Source organism: Betta splendens, chromosome 9 (genome assembly GCF_900634795.4).
Source record: "Betta splendens chromosome 9, fBetSpl5.4, whole genome shotgun sequence".
NCBI lineage: Eukaryota > Metazoa > Chordata > Actinopteri > Anabantiformes > Osphronemidae > Betta > Betta splendens.
This window is the reverse complement of record NC_040889.2, coordinates 20,550,941-20,565,612: the sequence shown is the minus strand read 5'-3', so window position 1 is coordinate 20,565,612 and position 14,672 is coordinate 20,550,941. Positions and strand designations below refer to the sequence as shown.

The following is a 14,672-nucleotide window of genomic DNA, read 5'->3' as shown; positions in this document are numbered from 1 at the left end:
CTCATTATAAATATAAATTGAGGTGTTGTTGGGGGAAGGTTCCACAAGTTTGCAACAGCCACATCCAGAACTTCCTCAGAAGAGACAGACCGGAACGGATCTCAGAAGAAAATCAAGCAGGACACAGCACAATTTTAAAGGTACTGTACTGCCTCAACAAAGACTTTTAAAGGTATTTAGGTGACAGTGTCTGGGAATTAGAAAAGAGGCATTTGGTTGTACGGGTTTGAGAGCATGCCCAAATAAGGCCAGAGGAGAAGCCATTTAAAGTTAGAGATAGCATGTGCAGGGCCATGAGGAGAACAGAACACACAGGATACTACAGCAATAGTGAGAGAAATATTGTTAATGATACAGTAGTTTTAAATATCATGGTTATGTTGATGAATATTCTTTTCAATGTTATAAAATGACTCTTAAATTACCTTTGATAAATTTGTAACTGTACTGTAGGTTGTTTGGAATTTTTATTTTATCCAGAAACCTCTTTTCATTAATGGATTGTATAATTGTGGCGTGAAGATCTGGTGACTTTATAAAGTCAAAGTTAGATAATGCATGAATTAAATACTAACCTGCATATATTTTATTTCTTAATATTTATTTCTTAATAACAACAAAATATAACATTGTGCTTTGGTCACAAAAGGTGACAAGTGATAAGAGTGGACTCAGTATCAGTAAGAAGAATGTTGTACAATGTGTAAAACCTTAAACCATTTTGTGGCAGATGGGAGACCCAGTTCAGTTAAAAGACGAAGGAAACAAACACTTCCAGGCTGGAGATATTGACAAAGCCATTGAGTGCTACACAAAAGCCATCAAAGAGTGCAAGGACAAAAAGGTGTTGGCCGTCATACACAGGAATAGATCTGCATGTTACCTAAAAAAGGTAAGTCAGAACATACAAGCCTTGTCACAGCATCATTGTCCTCCAACAGCTGGTTATTTCAATGCTTCTCTGTTGTAGGAAAACTACACCAGTGCAGCCACTGATGCGTCTAAAGGTAAAGTCTGACTGTCAAATCAAATCAGGCAAAACAAAAGCAACATTTACCTAAACCAGAAAACAAGCTCATTGGGATTATCCCTTTTTTTAGCAATCGATTTTGATGCAGCGGACATTAAAGCCTTGTACCGACGCTGCCAGGCTTTGGAGAAGCTGGGGAAACTGGACATGGCGTTCAAGGATGTGCAAAGATGCGCCACCCTTGAGCCAAAGAACAAGACCTTTTTGGAGACTCTCCGCAGGCTGGGTGCAGACATCCAGGCCAAGGTATGCATTGAAAAAAAGTTCACCAAACCTGATGAGATTTTGAATAGAAAAAATATAAAACCACAGTGAGTGTATTTAAAGTACTAATCTTAACATGAAATCAGCATTGCCATGTGTATATTACTATCACTATCGTCGAACTGTTTTATTCATGGTTACTTGTTTCTTCCCAGCTCAAAACAACATTCTCCACAGATTCCAGAGTCCAGAACATGTTTGACATTCTTCTCAATGAAGAAATGGAGACAGACAAGAGGGAAAAAGTGAGTAAAAGCGGTTCTGTAATATAAACCAATCACTGAAGGAGCAACCTTCCTGTTGATTGTTTGTGAGGATGTGAATCTGTAGTGTTACATGCTTCACATTTAGGCTGCCAACAACCTGATCGTGCTGTCAAGAGAAGATGCCGGGGCGGAGAGAATCTTCCAGAATAACGGAGTGCCACTGTTGCTGAACATGATAGACACAGGAAAGCCTGAGATGATCTTGGCTGCTATTCGTACTCTGTCAGGAATGTGCACAGGACACAAAGCTCGGGTGGGTTAACTACAAAGTGCATGAGAGGATTTCAGCAAATGGTGTCGTTGTAGTTGTGGTCATCTCACTCCCTATATAAATATATGTTCTGAACCAGGCCATGGCCATTGTTCACTTGGTGGGCGTTGATAAGATGTGCAGCATCATGGCTGTTGACAACGAGGAAATTGCACTGGCAGCCTGCAACCTCTTCCAGTGCATCAATGACTCCCTTACTGGTGGAGATTCAAGGGATTATGGGAAAGAAGAGGCCTTGGTTTTGGGTGAGACAGAGTGCTTGTTTGTATGTCCAGTATAAAGTGGATTATGTCATGCACTTACCTTCTTTCACAGTAAATCACGTAGTGAGTCAGACAAAGAACTGAATACAGTAAATCACAGTTTAATCCTACAACCTTTATTTAATGCATCCATTTGCAGACGCAGCTAAAGACTTGAAGACAATTCTTCTCTCGCTGCTGGAGATGGTTGCCAATAAGAAGGTGTCTGGCCACGGCAGAGACCAGGCACTGAACCTCTTGACCAAAAATGTACCTCGCAGAGACAAGAAGGAGAAAAACAACAGCCGCACTCTCTTCACTATTGATCATGGTGAGCCAGGCACCTGCGTCATGGTCTTCAAGAAGACTTGATGCCCTGTGTACTGTCCCACACTCTTTAACACAAGCGTTGTGTCCAGGTCTGAAGAAGATCCTCAAGGTGTGCGGTCAGGTTCCCGAACTTCCCGACCAGCTGCCCTTGACAGAGAACACGCAGCTGATTGCCAGTGTGCTCCTCAACCGGCTTTATGAGGATCTCACATGTGACCCAGAAAGAAACAACTTTAGGGATGTTTGTGATGAATATATCAAGTATGTCCACAAACACAAAGATAATCCGACTAGAAGTAGTCAGAATTGCCTAAGGGCAGAGCAACTCATGACCTCTTCTTCCACAGATCCAAAATTGACCCCAACAACATGGACAAGACCCTCCACGCTATCAACGTAATTTCAGGGCTGCTTCAAGGTCCTTTTGATGTCGGTAACGCCCTGGTTGGGCATCAAGGCATCATGGAAATGATGGTGGCGTTGTGTGGCTCCGAGCGCGAGGTGGACCAGATGGTTGCCGTGGAGGCGTTGATCCATTCCTCCACCAAGATGAGCCGCGCCTCCTTCATCATTACCAACGGCGTGTCGCTGCTCAAGGACATTTACAAGAAGACCAAGAATGAGAAGATCAAAATACGTGCACTGGTGGTGAGTGTGACTACATTATTTACATCATACCCATATAAAATGTACAACTACACTGTACAAATGTCCTGCCTCATTTTTACTATGTATATTTGGAAAGTTACAATATACAATTTTACAATGATGTGCTGTTCAGGGCCTGTGTAAACTGGGGTCAGCTGGAGGTGATGACTACAGTTTGAGGCAGTTTGCAGAGGGCTCCACAGAGAAGTTGGCCAAGCAGTGCAGAAAGTGAGTGGGCACATTTCTGAAGTTCAGCCTATGGGAACACATTATTCTTTCACTAATGCAAACTATTTATATTACCTAATGACACTGTACCTCTTATACATGCTTGTTTTTGCTGTTCTAGGTGGCTCTGCAATCCCCAGATTGATACCAAGACAAAGAAGTGGGCTGTTGAAGGCCTTGCCTATCTGACTAATGATGCCGATGTGAAAGATGACTTTGTTGAGGATGAGCCTGCTCTAAAAGCCATGTTTGAATTGGCCAAGGTATAAAAATGATTTATGGAGAGACACGCGTAGTGTTTCTGAGTCTACAGTAGAATTGACTTCTCTCGTTTGTCTCAGTCCAGGGATAAGACCATCTTATATGCAGTAGCCTGCACTCTGATTAACTGCACCAACTGCTACGATAAGAAGGAGATCATCCCCGAACTGGTACAACTTGCCAAGTTCTCCAAGCAGCATGTGCCCGAGCAACACCCCAAGGTGAACGGTACCAAGAGGGCGACGCAGACGCTAGTGTAGTTAGAGAAGGAGGAGTTACTTACACGCAAAAACTCTGTTCTCAGGACAAGAAGGACTTCATCGAGAGGCGAGTGAAGCGGCTGCTGAAGGCCGGAGTCACGTCAGCTCTTGCGGTCATGGTCAAAGCGGACAGCTCCATAATGACCGACCAGACCAAGGAAATGCTGGCGAGGTGTGAAAGAAATTGTCCCATCATGAAAACTTGCTGAGGCATTCATGTGTCGACGTCAAACGAGGGAATTCCCCACAAAATGCCTTACTCATCATTATCATGTCGCAACTCCTGTTTGACTCCAGGAATCAAGTTTTGCCATGATTGCCACATAATACAGACCGTTTCTGTCACTTTACACATTTATAAAAAAGACTTTTTGAATGATCACTAAACCTGTTTTCTTCTACCTTTAGGGTTTTCTTGGCACTTTCAGAGGACTCCAAAGATCGGGGTACAATTGTAGCCCAAGGTGGTGGTAAGGTGTGTGACTGCACTTGTGATGTAATGAATAATAATGATGACAAATAATAATAGTACAACACGTAATCGAAACTAAATGTGCACATGCTCAAAACTATAAATAAACAGTTTATTAATAACTGCTCCCGACATGTTCCTACTGGTTCCGCTCTCTGTCGTTGTCTTGGCACCAGGCACTGATTCCACTGGCTCTGGAAGGCACGGATGTTGGGAAGGTGAAGGCGAGCCACGCACTCGCCAAAATCGCAGCAGCTTCCAGCCCAGAAATCGCATTTCCTGGTGAAAGGGTGAGCCGTGAAACAATGGCTGCTTTGTTTACTGTTGTTTACTGTATTAACTTTCTATTGCCCGTCTGTCTGTGTGATGGGTTCGGGATTGCTCTAATGCTACTGCTGTTTATCCTGCTCAGCAGAATTTAAAGTATATCCTTGTTGATTTACAGATGTACGAGGTGATTCGTCCTTTAGTCAACCTCCTTCACACGGACAGAGACGGAATACAGAACTATGAAGCTCTGAGAGGCCTCACCAACCTGGCTGGTTTCAATGAAAAACTAAGGTGAGGTATTTTCCTTCTTGTGTGATACTACAGTTACTGTTCATAGAAGGTAATCAAGAATCTACTCTGTTTTTAATTTTTTCTGCCTTTCAGAGTAAAGATTGTTAAAGAGAACGCGCTGCCCGATATTGAAAATTACATGTTTGAAGAGCACGACCAGATCAGACAGGCTGCTACTGAATGCATGTGCAACCTTGTGACGTGTAAAGAGGTGAGAAGTGACAATTAGTTCAAATCCTCGCGTGATAACAGAAAAAGCCATGAGAAAAGTGCACGAGTGCAAAGCGAAATGTAAATTCATGTGTTTAAGGTCCAAGACCGTTACCTGGAGGACGGCAACGACAGGTTGAAGCTGCTGGTTCTGCTGTGCGGCGAGGACGACGACAAACTCCAGATCGCTGCCGGTGGAGCTCTGGCCATGATCACTGCGGCCCAGAAGAAGCTCTGCACCAAACTGACCCAAGTGGTGCGTACGCCGGCACCCACTAGCGTTTCTGCGCTCCCAAATGCGTTACTGTGTCATTCATGGTCAGCGTCTCCTCACAGACTCCCCAGTGGCTGGAGATCCTGCAGAGGCTGTGTCTCCACACGAACCCCATGATTCAGCACCGTGGCATCGTGATCGTCTTCAACATGCTCAACTCTGACAACGGCGAGCTGGCCAAGAAGCTGATCGAGAGCGAGATGCTGGAAATCCTCTCTGTGATCGGCAAAGCTGAGGACAACCCCAAGAGGCAGGAGGTCATCGACGCAGGGCGCGCCTGCCTGGTCAGAGCCATGGAGCTTGGCCTCATCAAACCCTTCAGCAGCCCGTCCTGAAACGCTGGAAACAAGCCAGGCAGCAGCAACAAAACCATTCTTAATATATTTTGATAAACAGAGCCTGTTTAAACATGTTTTTTTCACAGCAAATATATCAAAGGTCTGAATAACGTGACTAAAACATTTGAAACGTAGGTTCCTACAAAACAAAGCTTTTTAAACTACATTTTTCTACATGTGGGTTTGGGGCCTGGGTATAGAAATTAATGTGCATAGGGGGGTTTCCTGAGAGTGTGTTTAAAACATTTATTAATTCTGTTAACTGCGACTCAGTAAATGGTATTATTTTTTCTTTATACCGAATTCTATTGTTTGGCATAAATACTGTTAGATGAAAATAATAAATAAAAAGCTGAAATAGAATCTTTTGAAAAAGTCTGAACCTTTTAAACTCAAGCACCCTGTTTGCTCAGGGAGAAGACCCTGTCACATAGTACACCACAGATACAGTAAAAGTATTTAAATGTTACAAAACATACGTCACCTGTTTGTTGGCAGGAAGTGTAACCATTCACACAAAACATACAACTAATGTTACTCTCCACCAACAACACGTGTAGACTCAGGAATGTAGGCGGGGAAGCTGACAGAATTTAACATAAAACAGAGCCGTCAGAGGTTTCGAGGTGTCACCACATTTCCTCCGCTGTTCTCTTCAGGTAAGACAAATCAATTGAACTTTATTTGATAATCATTTTAGAATTATTTGTACAGACTCAGCTTCGTCCGGTTCACGCTGTTGCCGGGTCACGATAACATACCGGTGCAGAACCGGTGATCCCACGGTGCGTGAAGCGGGAGCGTGTTTTCTGTTTATGTTATGACTACGTCATACAATTAATTTGTTGTTATTACACTAAAATGAGCGTGATATGTTATTAGTTCTAGGCAGGAAATAGTAGAAGATTATCTGAGGTGTCACCGTAATCCAAACTTCGTACTCCGGTTCCCAAAAGGATAAGGAATTGAAAAGATCTGGATTAAATAGAATGAAACGTGGCTAAAGAGCAAAGAGAATAGGACGCAGCCAGAAAACAAAAGATCGCTGTCATTTTAGGACGTTATTCGGGGACGTTTTTCCACCTGACGCCGTATGAGCGACACGTACAGAAACTGAAGAACGGTACTGACAGAATATTCGTCACTGACGCAACAGGTCCAACAGAAAGTCCAACAGCAGCGGTTCAGCGACAGAGGGGACGGTGTTGCTGATAAAAACAAGTAAAATCCTCACTATGAAAAGTAAGTTTCTGTCCGTTCGTCTTCACTGTAATTTGCACCGTCCACCAGAAACTCCTAAACGCGTCCGTAAACGTCTCTTGACAGAACTGGCTGTTCCCGTGTTCCTGGTGCTATGTTCGTTCCCCCGGTGTTTTCCAGGAGGTTCAGGTGCGTCGTATCTTGATGTCATTACACTCGTGATTAAAAAAATGAGACATATTTAATCACACTCTTTATGACGTTACAGGTGGAAACACAACTGCTCTGTTTTACTGCAAAGAACCCGGTTGTGCCTTAGACGTGACCACAGTGTATTGTAATGATGAGCCGGTCCCATTTAACTCCCCCATGGACGAGTGCACAGGTCCCCTCCCTCCAAACACCGTCTGCCAGCGAGGTGGTCGAGCGTTTGTTTCCACTAACACATCTGGTTCATGTGATTTTGAAGTATATATCCCGAGCCAACGATGTACAGGTACCACGTACTCACTGTAAATTGTCTGCATTTCAATTTCCTTCAAATCAACGTCATTGTTCAAATGTTTTTTTGCTTTGTGTGTATTTGTATTTATCTTGTGAGTCTGACACCTTTTTCTTTTTTTCAACCAGACAACACTGATGTGTGTGATTTCACAAGCGGTAAGCTTTCCCTGCAGACACACATCTTACATGCTGCCTCCTGTTTCCTCTGTTCCACTGACTGGGTCTGTTTTACCTGCAGGTACGACTCCACCACCTCTCACCATCCCAGACAGTAGAAACCAGAACCGGAAAGGCCATGGATCCAAATACACCCTGATTTTCCCTGGTAGGTTCTGAACAGTTACTGTATTTGTCTACTTTATACTGTCATTATTTAGCAGCTGCCAAGCAGGACGTGATGATTGATTCTCATGTCTTAAATGTCTTAAACCAATAAAAGAAACATTACTTTGCTACTAATCTGACTTTGCTTTTCTCTCCCTCTTGTTTTTGTGCCTGGTCTAAGGCTGCAATGTTTTTTTATGTGTTGACAGGCGGGTGAAATTACATTTTTATGATTTATTGTGTCTTGATTCAGTTATCTTTATTATCCATGTCTTTATTCACAGGTGCAGTACTGGGACTAGTGCTTCTAGTGTGTTTCTACAGAATGATAAGAAACAGGTCAAATCAACAGACACAAGGATAAAATGCTGCATTTATTCATGTTTGCCTGTGGGTCTATGTCTGTCCTTACACTGTCTTTGTGCATGTCTATGTACAGAAACATGTATATACACATTTTAATTAGTGTTACATAAATCATCAGGACATGCTCTATGATTTATATCTAAATAATGACCACAGAGATACAAGATCTTGTTTTCTGGGATTAAATGTCTGTTAAATCTTTTTGGGCAATAAAACATTGGTACCTACCAGATGACTTGATTCAGCGCAGAATCCCTATTTACTTGTGCTACAGTCCTTTTGGCAAACAAGATTGTTTTCATCCATCAGTTCTTCTACCACCTTCCCATTATTATCAGTTTGAGCACTCCCCCATAATCCATTATGTGCATGAAAGTCCCCACATACAACAACACTCTCCATCCGTTAAATTCCCTCCAGCCCATTTAATATTAACTTCTTACACGGCTTATAAAGGTTCAAAACCCACCACCCATTTCGACCTTTCTGTTACACCTAACAGCAACATATACACAGAACTAAATCTAACTGAGGTCTTAACGAAGATAAAATATCAAAACCAATTGCAATATTTTTTTTTCATTCCACTGGATTCATGAGACTAAGTTCATCCTTAACATCTTCGTATCATAAATCTTCACATCTAGATGACGACACGCTGCCTTTACTATTATTTGCATCCTCCATGTGTTTGATTTAGCCGTCGCATTAATAACCCCTGCTATGAACCTTCTCTTCTCTGTCCACGCCTTCTTTTCAACTTCCTGTGTGTCCAAATTCGTGATATTTAAAACATCTAGGAGGAAAAGAGTGCCCAAATTCAACTATGTCTGCTTCCATTTCAGTCTTCTCAAGTTTGAGGTTGTGGCATTGATTGTATTTGGTCACTAGAGGGCGACACCTCACTGACAGAGATGACATTGGAATCTTGACACAGACATTTTAGATATCTGTAAGAGTCCACTCCTATGTCTTTACATTATAGAAGCCCTATGTACATAAACATGTACATACACATTTTAATTGTTGTTACATAAACCATCAGGACATTCTTTGCTATAAATGCTATAAATATTTGCTTATACTGGACTCTATAGTATGGCATGAATGTGGTTGAATGAAAAAACAATCTTCAAATACAAGCTTTAAAAACACCTAAATTGTGAACCTTTCAAACACACACAAGCGCAAAGCTTAATGAAGATGGAGCTAATTTGTTTGGTCAGTGAGGAATTACACCAGGGATAAAAGTATTTAAAAAGTTACAAAAAACATGTTATGTCATGACCTAGAAAATGCTGATGGCAGGAAATGCCAACAAAACCGGAGTGTTATGAAGGACAGGGTTTGCTGCTTGTTATCCGCCGTTATTTCCGCTATGTAGCGTTGGATTGTTACTGCATTTAACTTAACTTAACTTAACTGTAAAGTTAGTTTTAGGCAGGAAACGAGAGGAGACAAGTGTGAGAGAATGAGAATAAGACATGGATGTGCGAATGTGTGAACACACATCTGATCACTGTCGTTTTAGGACACTATTCGTGGACATTTTCCACTTAACGGCACATGACTGAGACAGGAGTCTGTGGTTAAGGGTTAAGGGCTATAAATGCGTCACCCGCAATAACGGGTCCAAAAACGGAATCAAGTCGTCTTCCAGAGACAGAAGAGGGGCAGAACTGATGATATAAAAAAATCTCCTGAATGAAAGGTTTCTGTTCATTCATCGTCACTAAACCTTGTCGTCCACCAGAGTCCTAAACTCCTAAACAGAACTGGCTGTTCCCGTGTTCCTGGTGCTGTGTGCGCTCTCCCGGTGTTTTCTAGGATGTTCAGGTTTGTCATATATTGATGTCGTTACACTAACTAACTCAAAAACGGGACTAATCACACTCTTTATGATTACAGGTGGAAACACAACTGCTCTGTTTTACTGCACAGAACCTGGTTGTGTCTCATAAGTGGATAAAGTGTATTGTGATGCTGAGCCGGTCCCATTTAACTCCCCCATGGACGAGTGCACAGGTGCCCCCCCTCCAAACACCGTCTGCCAGCGAGGTGGTCGGGCGTTTGTTTTCACTAACACATCTGGTACATGTGATTTTGAAGCAGACACTTATATTCAGACCAAAAAATGTACAGGTATGGCTACTTGTGTTTGCACTTTAAATTATCTCGCTTTTATTTGCCTTGAGATCACTGTCATTGTTCAAACGGTGTTTGATTTGTGTGTATTTGTACTTCATGTGAATTGGTTTTCCAGACAACACTGATGTGTGTGATTTCACCAGCGGTGAGCTTTCCCTGCAGACACACATCTTACATGCTGCCTCCTGTGTCCTCTGTTCCACTGACTGGGTCTGTTTTACCTGCAGGTACGACTCCACCACCTCTCACCATCCCAGAGAGTAGAAACCAGGACCAGGGAGGCTCTAGAACACATTACATCCTGATAGTTGCTACTAGGTTCTGAACCTTTACTTGCTGATAGACAAGTGAAATCACACTTTTTTAAACACTTTAAATATATTCATCTCTTTTGTCAGAGATGTAGTATTGGTACTACTGTTAGGACTAGTTCTCTATTGAAAAGGAATGAGATATGTAGTCAAATCAGCAGTCACAAAGGTAATTAAAAAAGAATTAATTAAGCAAGTAATTAAAAATCATTTATTCACGTTTGTTTATATCTCTTGGTTTATGCCTTTATTTAATATAAACTTTACTTATTAGAGTTACTTAAAATAGTTATACACTGTTCATTAAGTTATTTATATAGTCTGTTCTTGTAATTTTTTTTATAGCAATACTGCAGTTGACTGTTAAAAAGGGACCTTTCCACTTAGACTGACTGCTTGTCTCAGGACTGTGGGAGGAAGCCTGAACCCACGCAGACAGCGGAACATGACGACTCCACACAGAAGGGAGACTGATTTTGCTTTTTTTGATGAAAACAACTGTTTGAAGCAGAGTACCTTCCTTTATGTAGTACTGTACCTTCCAGTGTGTAGAACATGGAGTGAAAGTTGACCAAACAAAGTGAGTAAAAGTATTGGTCAGATGTAATGTAGCAGATAAATTGTCTGGAGTAGAAATCAGATATGAAACTAATATTTAGTATCTAAGAGACGTTTTCATGAATTTAAATAAGGTTTACAACAAGTTGCAAATTCAGATCAGGCTAAATTCTGCTCACATTCAGTAAAATTTGCATGAACGGATTTAAAAAAAAATAAATGGGAGGTTGACAAAAACCCACCAAAAGCGTTAACCTTTCAAAAGCAAAGCGCAAAGGAAGATTGAGCAAGTTTCAGCATCCCTGTTTGGTCAGTGAGAAGACAATGCACATACACCACATATAAAAGTATTTATAAGCTACAAAGAATACACAGCTCATGTTACATCAACACAGAGCGTCAGGAAATATAACTATTTAAGTAACAAAACATAAAACGGTACACTTGCAGTTAATGTGCTTAAAGCTACAGTGCAGCACTGCCATTGTCTTAGGACGTAACGTCAGAGGCGCGCGGACGGGACGGGAGGGATGCTGAAACTTCGAGTGGAGCTTCAGGTCCAGTAGATGCTAATAGAAACTTTGCTCCGCTTTTCTTTTCAGGTAAGATAAACCAATTGAACGTTATGTGACAACCATTTCAAGATCACCATCATCACTTTGAGGCTCAGCTTCGTCCGGTTCACGTTGTTACGGGCTTAGAATAACATACCGGTGCTGATCCGCTGATCACTATAGCGTATTCCAATGTTAGTGGAAGCGTGTGGTTTGTTTATGTTATGACTCTACGTCATACAGTAAATTCGTTGTAATTGCACTAAAGGGAGCCGAACGTTTTTCGTTGTTAGTTCTAGATTGTAAGAGATGTCACGGCAATTTAATGAATTGAAATTTTTGGATTCAATAGAATGAAACGTGGCTAAAGAACAAAGAGCCGTCGCAGCCAGCAAACAAAAAGATCGCTGTCATTTTAGGACGTTATTCGGGACACTTTTCCACCTGACGCCATATGATCGACACGTACAGAAAGTGAAGTCAGTCAGACAAGAGGTCCAACGGGAAGTCTAACTGGAGCGGTTCATGTCAAACAGAGGAGAGCGATGTTGCTGATGAAAACGCGCAAATTAAACGTAAGTTTGTGTCCATTCACCGTCAGTTTTCCACCGAGAGTCTTAAGTAAACCTGTGTGTCTTTACTGGCCGTTCTCGTGTTCCTGGTGCTGTGTGCACCGCTCTCCTGGTGTTTTGTAGCAGGTTCAGGTGTGTTTTCTCTTGATGTCGTTACATTTGCGATTCAAAAATGATACATATTTAATCACACTCTATGATGTTACACATGGAAACACAACTGCTCGGTTTTACTGCACAGAACCTGGTCGTGCCTCAAACGCGGATAAAGTGTTTTGTAATTATGAGCCAGTCCGAGTGTCTTTTGTGAGGCGACAGTGCTACCCACCGCACCACCATGCCGCCCACAGCGGGAACAGTTATTTCAAAATTAAGAATCATTAAATAAATGTAGTAAGTATAGCTGACTTTATCCTAACAGTAAAAATATAAAAAAACATTACACGAAGAAGAATGAGTATTTAGATCAAAATGTAGAATTTTAGCAATGAACAGATCATTGTATACCTTTATTTTGAAGGAAGTAGGAGTGGTCGCTCAGTGAAGACATTCGTTCTTTTAACGCCGGAGTGCATGACAGCTGATTGTGGATTCTACTGTACCTGCTCTGATCTCTTTTCAGGTAAGACTATCCAATAAAACATTATCTGATAATCATTTCGAAATCGTCTCGGCTCGGAGGCCAACCTCAGCTTCGTCCGACATATTGGTGTCTGGTCAACGCGTAATGGAGTTTGTTACAGGTGCTTATGTACGTTTTAGCACAGTGTTTCTGCAAACGCAATAATATCATCTCTTATTCTGGAGAGGAGTTCAGTGACATATCGTACTCGACGCTATATGACTCAGACCTACAGAAAGCTGTTTTGTGAGGTTTTGTGAGAAACCGGCTGATGCGCCGCAAAAAGGAACTACAGTAAAATCCCTAGATTGAAAAACTCATTTCCGTCCATTCGTGACGAATAAAATGTGTTTTACACCATTCACCAGAGTCTTAACTTGGTTTGTGTATGTTTTGACTGAGCCGGCTGTTGTGTTCGAGGTGCAGACTGCACATGGGTTAATAGTGAAATGCGCGCGTGGGAGGAGCTCTTAAAACTGAAAAACACTCCCAGGTCCCCGTGCCGCCAGCTGAGGTGTCACGTTTCACGTAGCAGCGTCACACCACATTGAGGGAAAATGTTGAAACGAATGATTGAAACGTGGAGCAAGAAGCACGACAAGCAAACACACATTTGATCGCTGTCATTTCAGGACGATACATTTCCACCTAACGCCATATGACTGAGACGCAGAAACTGTAGAATGGTTGAGCGGCACTAAGAGAAAACTTGTCCATGACACAACAGGTCCAAAAGAACCGGAACCGTTCTTCCAGAGACAGAGGCGGACAGTGTTGCTGTTTCCAAAATAACTAATAATAAAATCCCCACCATGAAAAGTAAGTTTGTCCATTCATTGTCACTAAACTGTGTTTCACTAAACTGTTTCCACCGAGAGTCTAAAATAAACCTATGTCTTGACAGAGTTGGCCGTTCCCGTGTTCCTGGTGCTGTGTGCGCTCTGCCAGTGTCTCCCAGGACGTTCAGGTGCGTCTTCTCTTCATGTCATGCACTCAGGGGCGGTCCTGGCCAGTTTGGCGCCCTGGACGAGACCACGATTTTGCGCGCGCAAAAATGACACATAATTAATCACGCTTTCTATGATGTTACAGGTGGGAACACAACTGCTTTGTTTTACTGCACAGAACCGGATTGTGTCTTAAACGTGCATAGAGTGTATTGTGATGCTGAGCCGGTCCCATTTAACTCCCCCATGGACGAGTGCACAGGTCCCCTCCCTCCAAACACCGTCTGCCAGCGAGGTGGTCGAGCGTTTGTTTCCACTAACACATCTGGTCAATGTGATTTTGAAGTATATATCCCGAGCCAACGATGTACAGGTACCACGTACTCACTGTAAATTGTCTGCATTTCAATTTCCTTCAAATCAACGTCATTGTTCAAATGTTTTTTTGCTTTGTGTGTATTTGTATTTATCTTGTGAGTCTGACACCTTTTTCTTTTTCTGAACTAGACAACCCTGATGTGTGTGATTTCACCAGCGGTGAGCTTTCCCTGCAGACACACATCTTACATGCTGCCTCCTGTGTCCTCTGTTCCACTGACTGGGTCTGTTTTACTTGCAGGTACGACTCCATCACCTCTCACCATCCCAGACAGTAGAAACCAGGACCAGGGAGGCTCTAGAACACACTACATCCTGGTAGTTCCTGGTAGGTTCTGAACCGTTACTTGTCTACAGCTGATAAAAAACCTGGATTGGGTGCATGCTACCTTAACATAATTTTAACATGCAACTTCAACAATATAAATTCTTGTTTTGTGTCTGAACATAATAAAATCACTTAAATGTAACAACTTCATCAAGTTACATCAATATTTTATGTTAACCCAACGTAATAAAAATAGGTTTAGACA

At 42.1% G+C, this 14,672-nt stretch overlaps 1 protein-coding gene and 3 long non-coding RNA genes across 5 annotated transcripts in view; 3 read left to right on the top strand and 1 right to left on the bottom strand.

Annotated features, from left to right (window-relative positions):
• The first annotated feature begins 33 nt into the window (after positions 1-33).
• unc45b (unc-45 myosin chaperone B) lies at positions 34-6,018 on the top strand. 2 transcript variants are annotated; one of them, XM_029161484.3, is made up of 20 exons: positions 34-140; positions 731-892; positions 971-1,007; positions 1,101-1,276; positions 1,450-1,539; positions 1,646-1,813; positions 1,911-2,076; positions 2,234-2,404; positions 2,493-2,664; positions 2,751-3,051; positions 3,185-3,279; positions 3,401-3,542; positions 3,621-3,761; positions 3,845-3,972; positions 4,209-4,275; positions 4,449-4,562; positions 4,718-4,833; positions 4,927-5,044; positions 5,144-5,299; positions 5,380-6,018. In XM_029161484.3, exons 2-20 carry the CDS (start codon positions 731-733, stop codon positions 5,650-5,652), a joined length of 2,793 nt encoding a protein of 930 aa, XP_029017317.1. In that variant the 5' UTR covers positions 34-140; the 3' UTR covers positions 5,653-6,018. The 2 variants fall into 2 exon arrangements, with proteins under 2 accessions (XP_029017317.1, XP_055367951.1); XM_055511976.1 differs by lacking the exon at positions 34-140 and having other exon boundaries at positions 791-891; positions 969-1,007.
• A 3,227-nt stretch (positions 6,019-9,245) lies between these two features.
• The window catches only part of LOC121202422 (uncharacterized), a 41,360-nt gene continuing 35,933 nt past the window's right edge, over positions 9,246-14,672 (bottom strand). The window contains exon 3 of the long non-coding RNA XR_005898007.2: positions 9,246-9,337. This is a non-coding gene — a long non-coding RNA (uncharacterized LOC121202422). The remainder of the gene's footprint in view (positions 9,338-14,672) is intronic.
• LOC129604669 (uncharacterized) lies at positions 10,076-10,510 on the top strand. Its single transcript, XR_008695744.1, has 3 exons — positions 10,076-10,191; positions 10,313-10,342; positions 10,425-10,510. It is a non-coding gene; the product is annotated as an uncharacterized LOC129604669 (long non-coding RNA).
• Positions 12,993-14,128, top strand: LOC129604668 (uncharacterized). Its single transcript, XR_008695742.1, has 3 exons — positions 12,993-13,633; positions 13,719-13,781; positions 13,907-14,128. It is a non-coding gene; the product is annotated as an uncharacterized LOC129604668 (long non-coding RNA).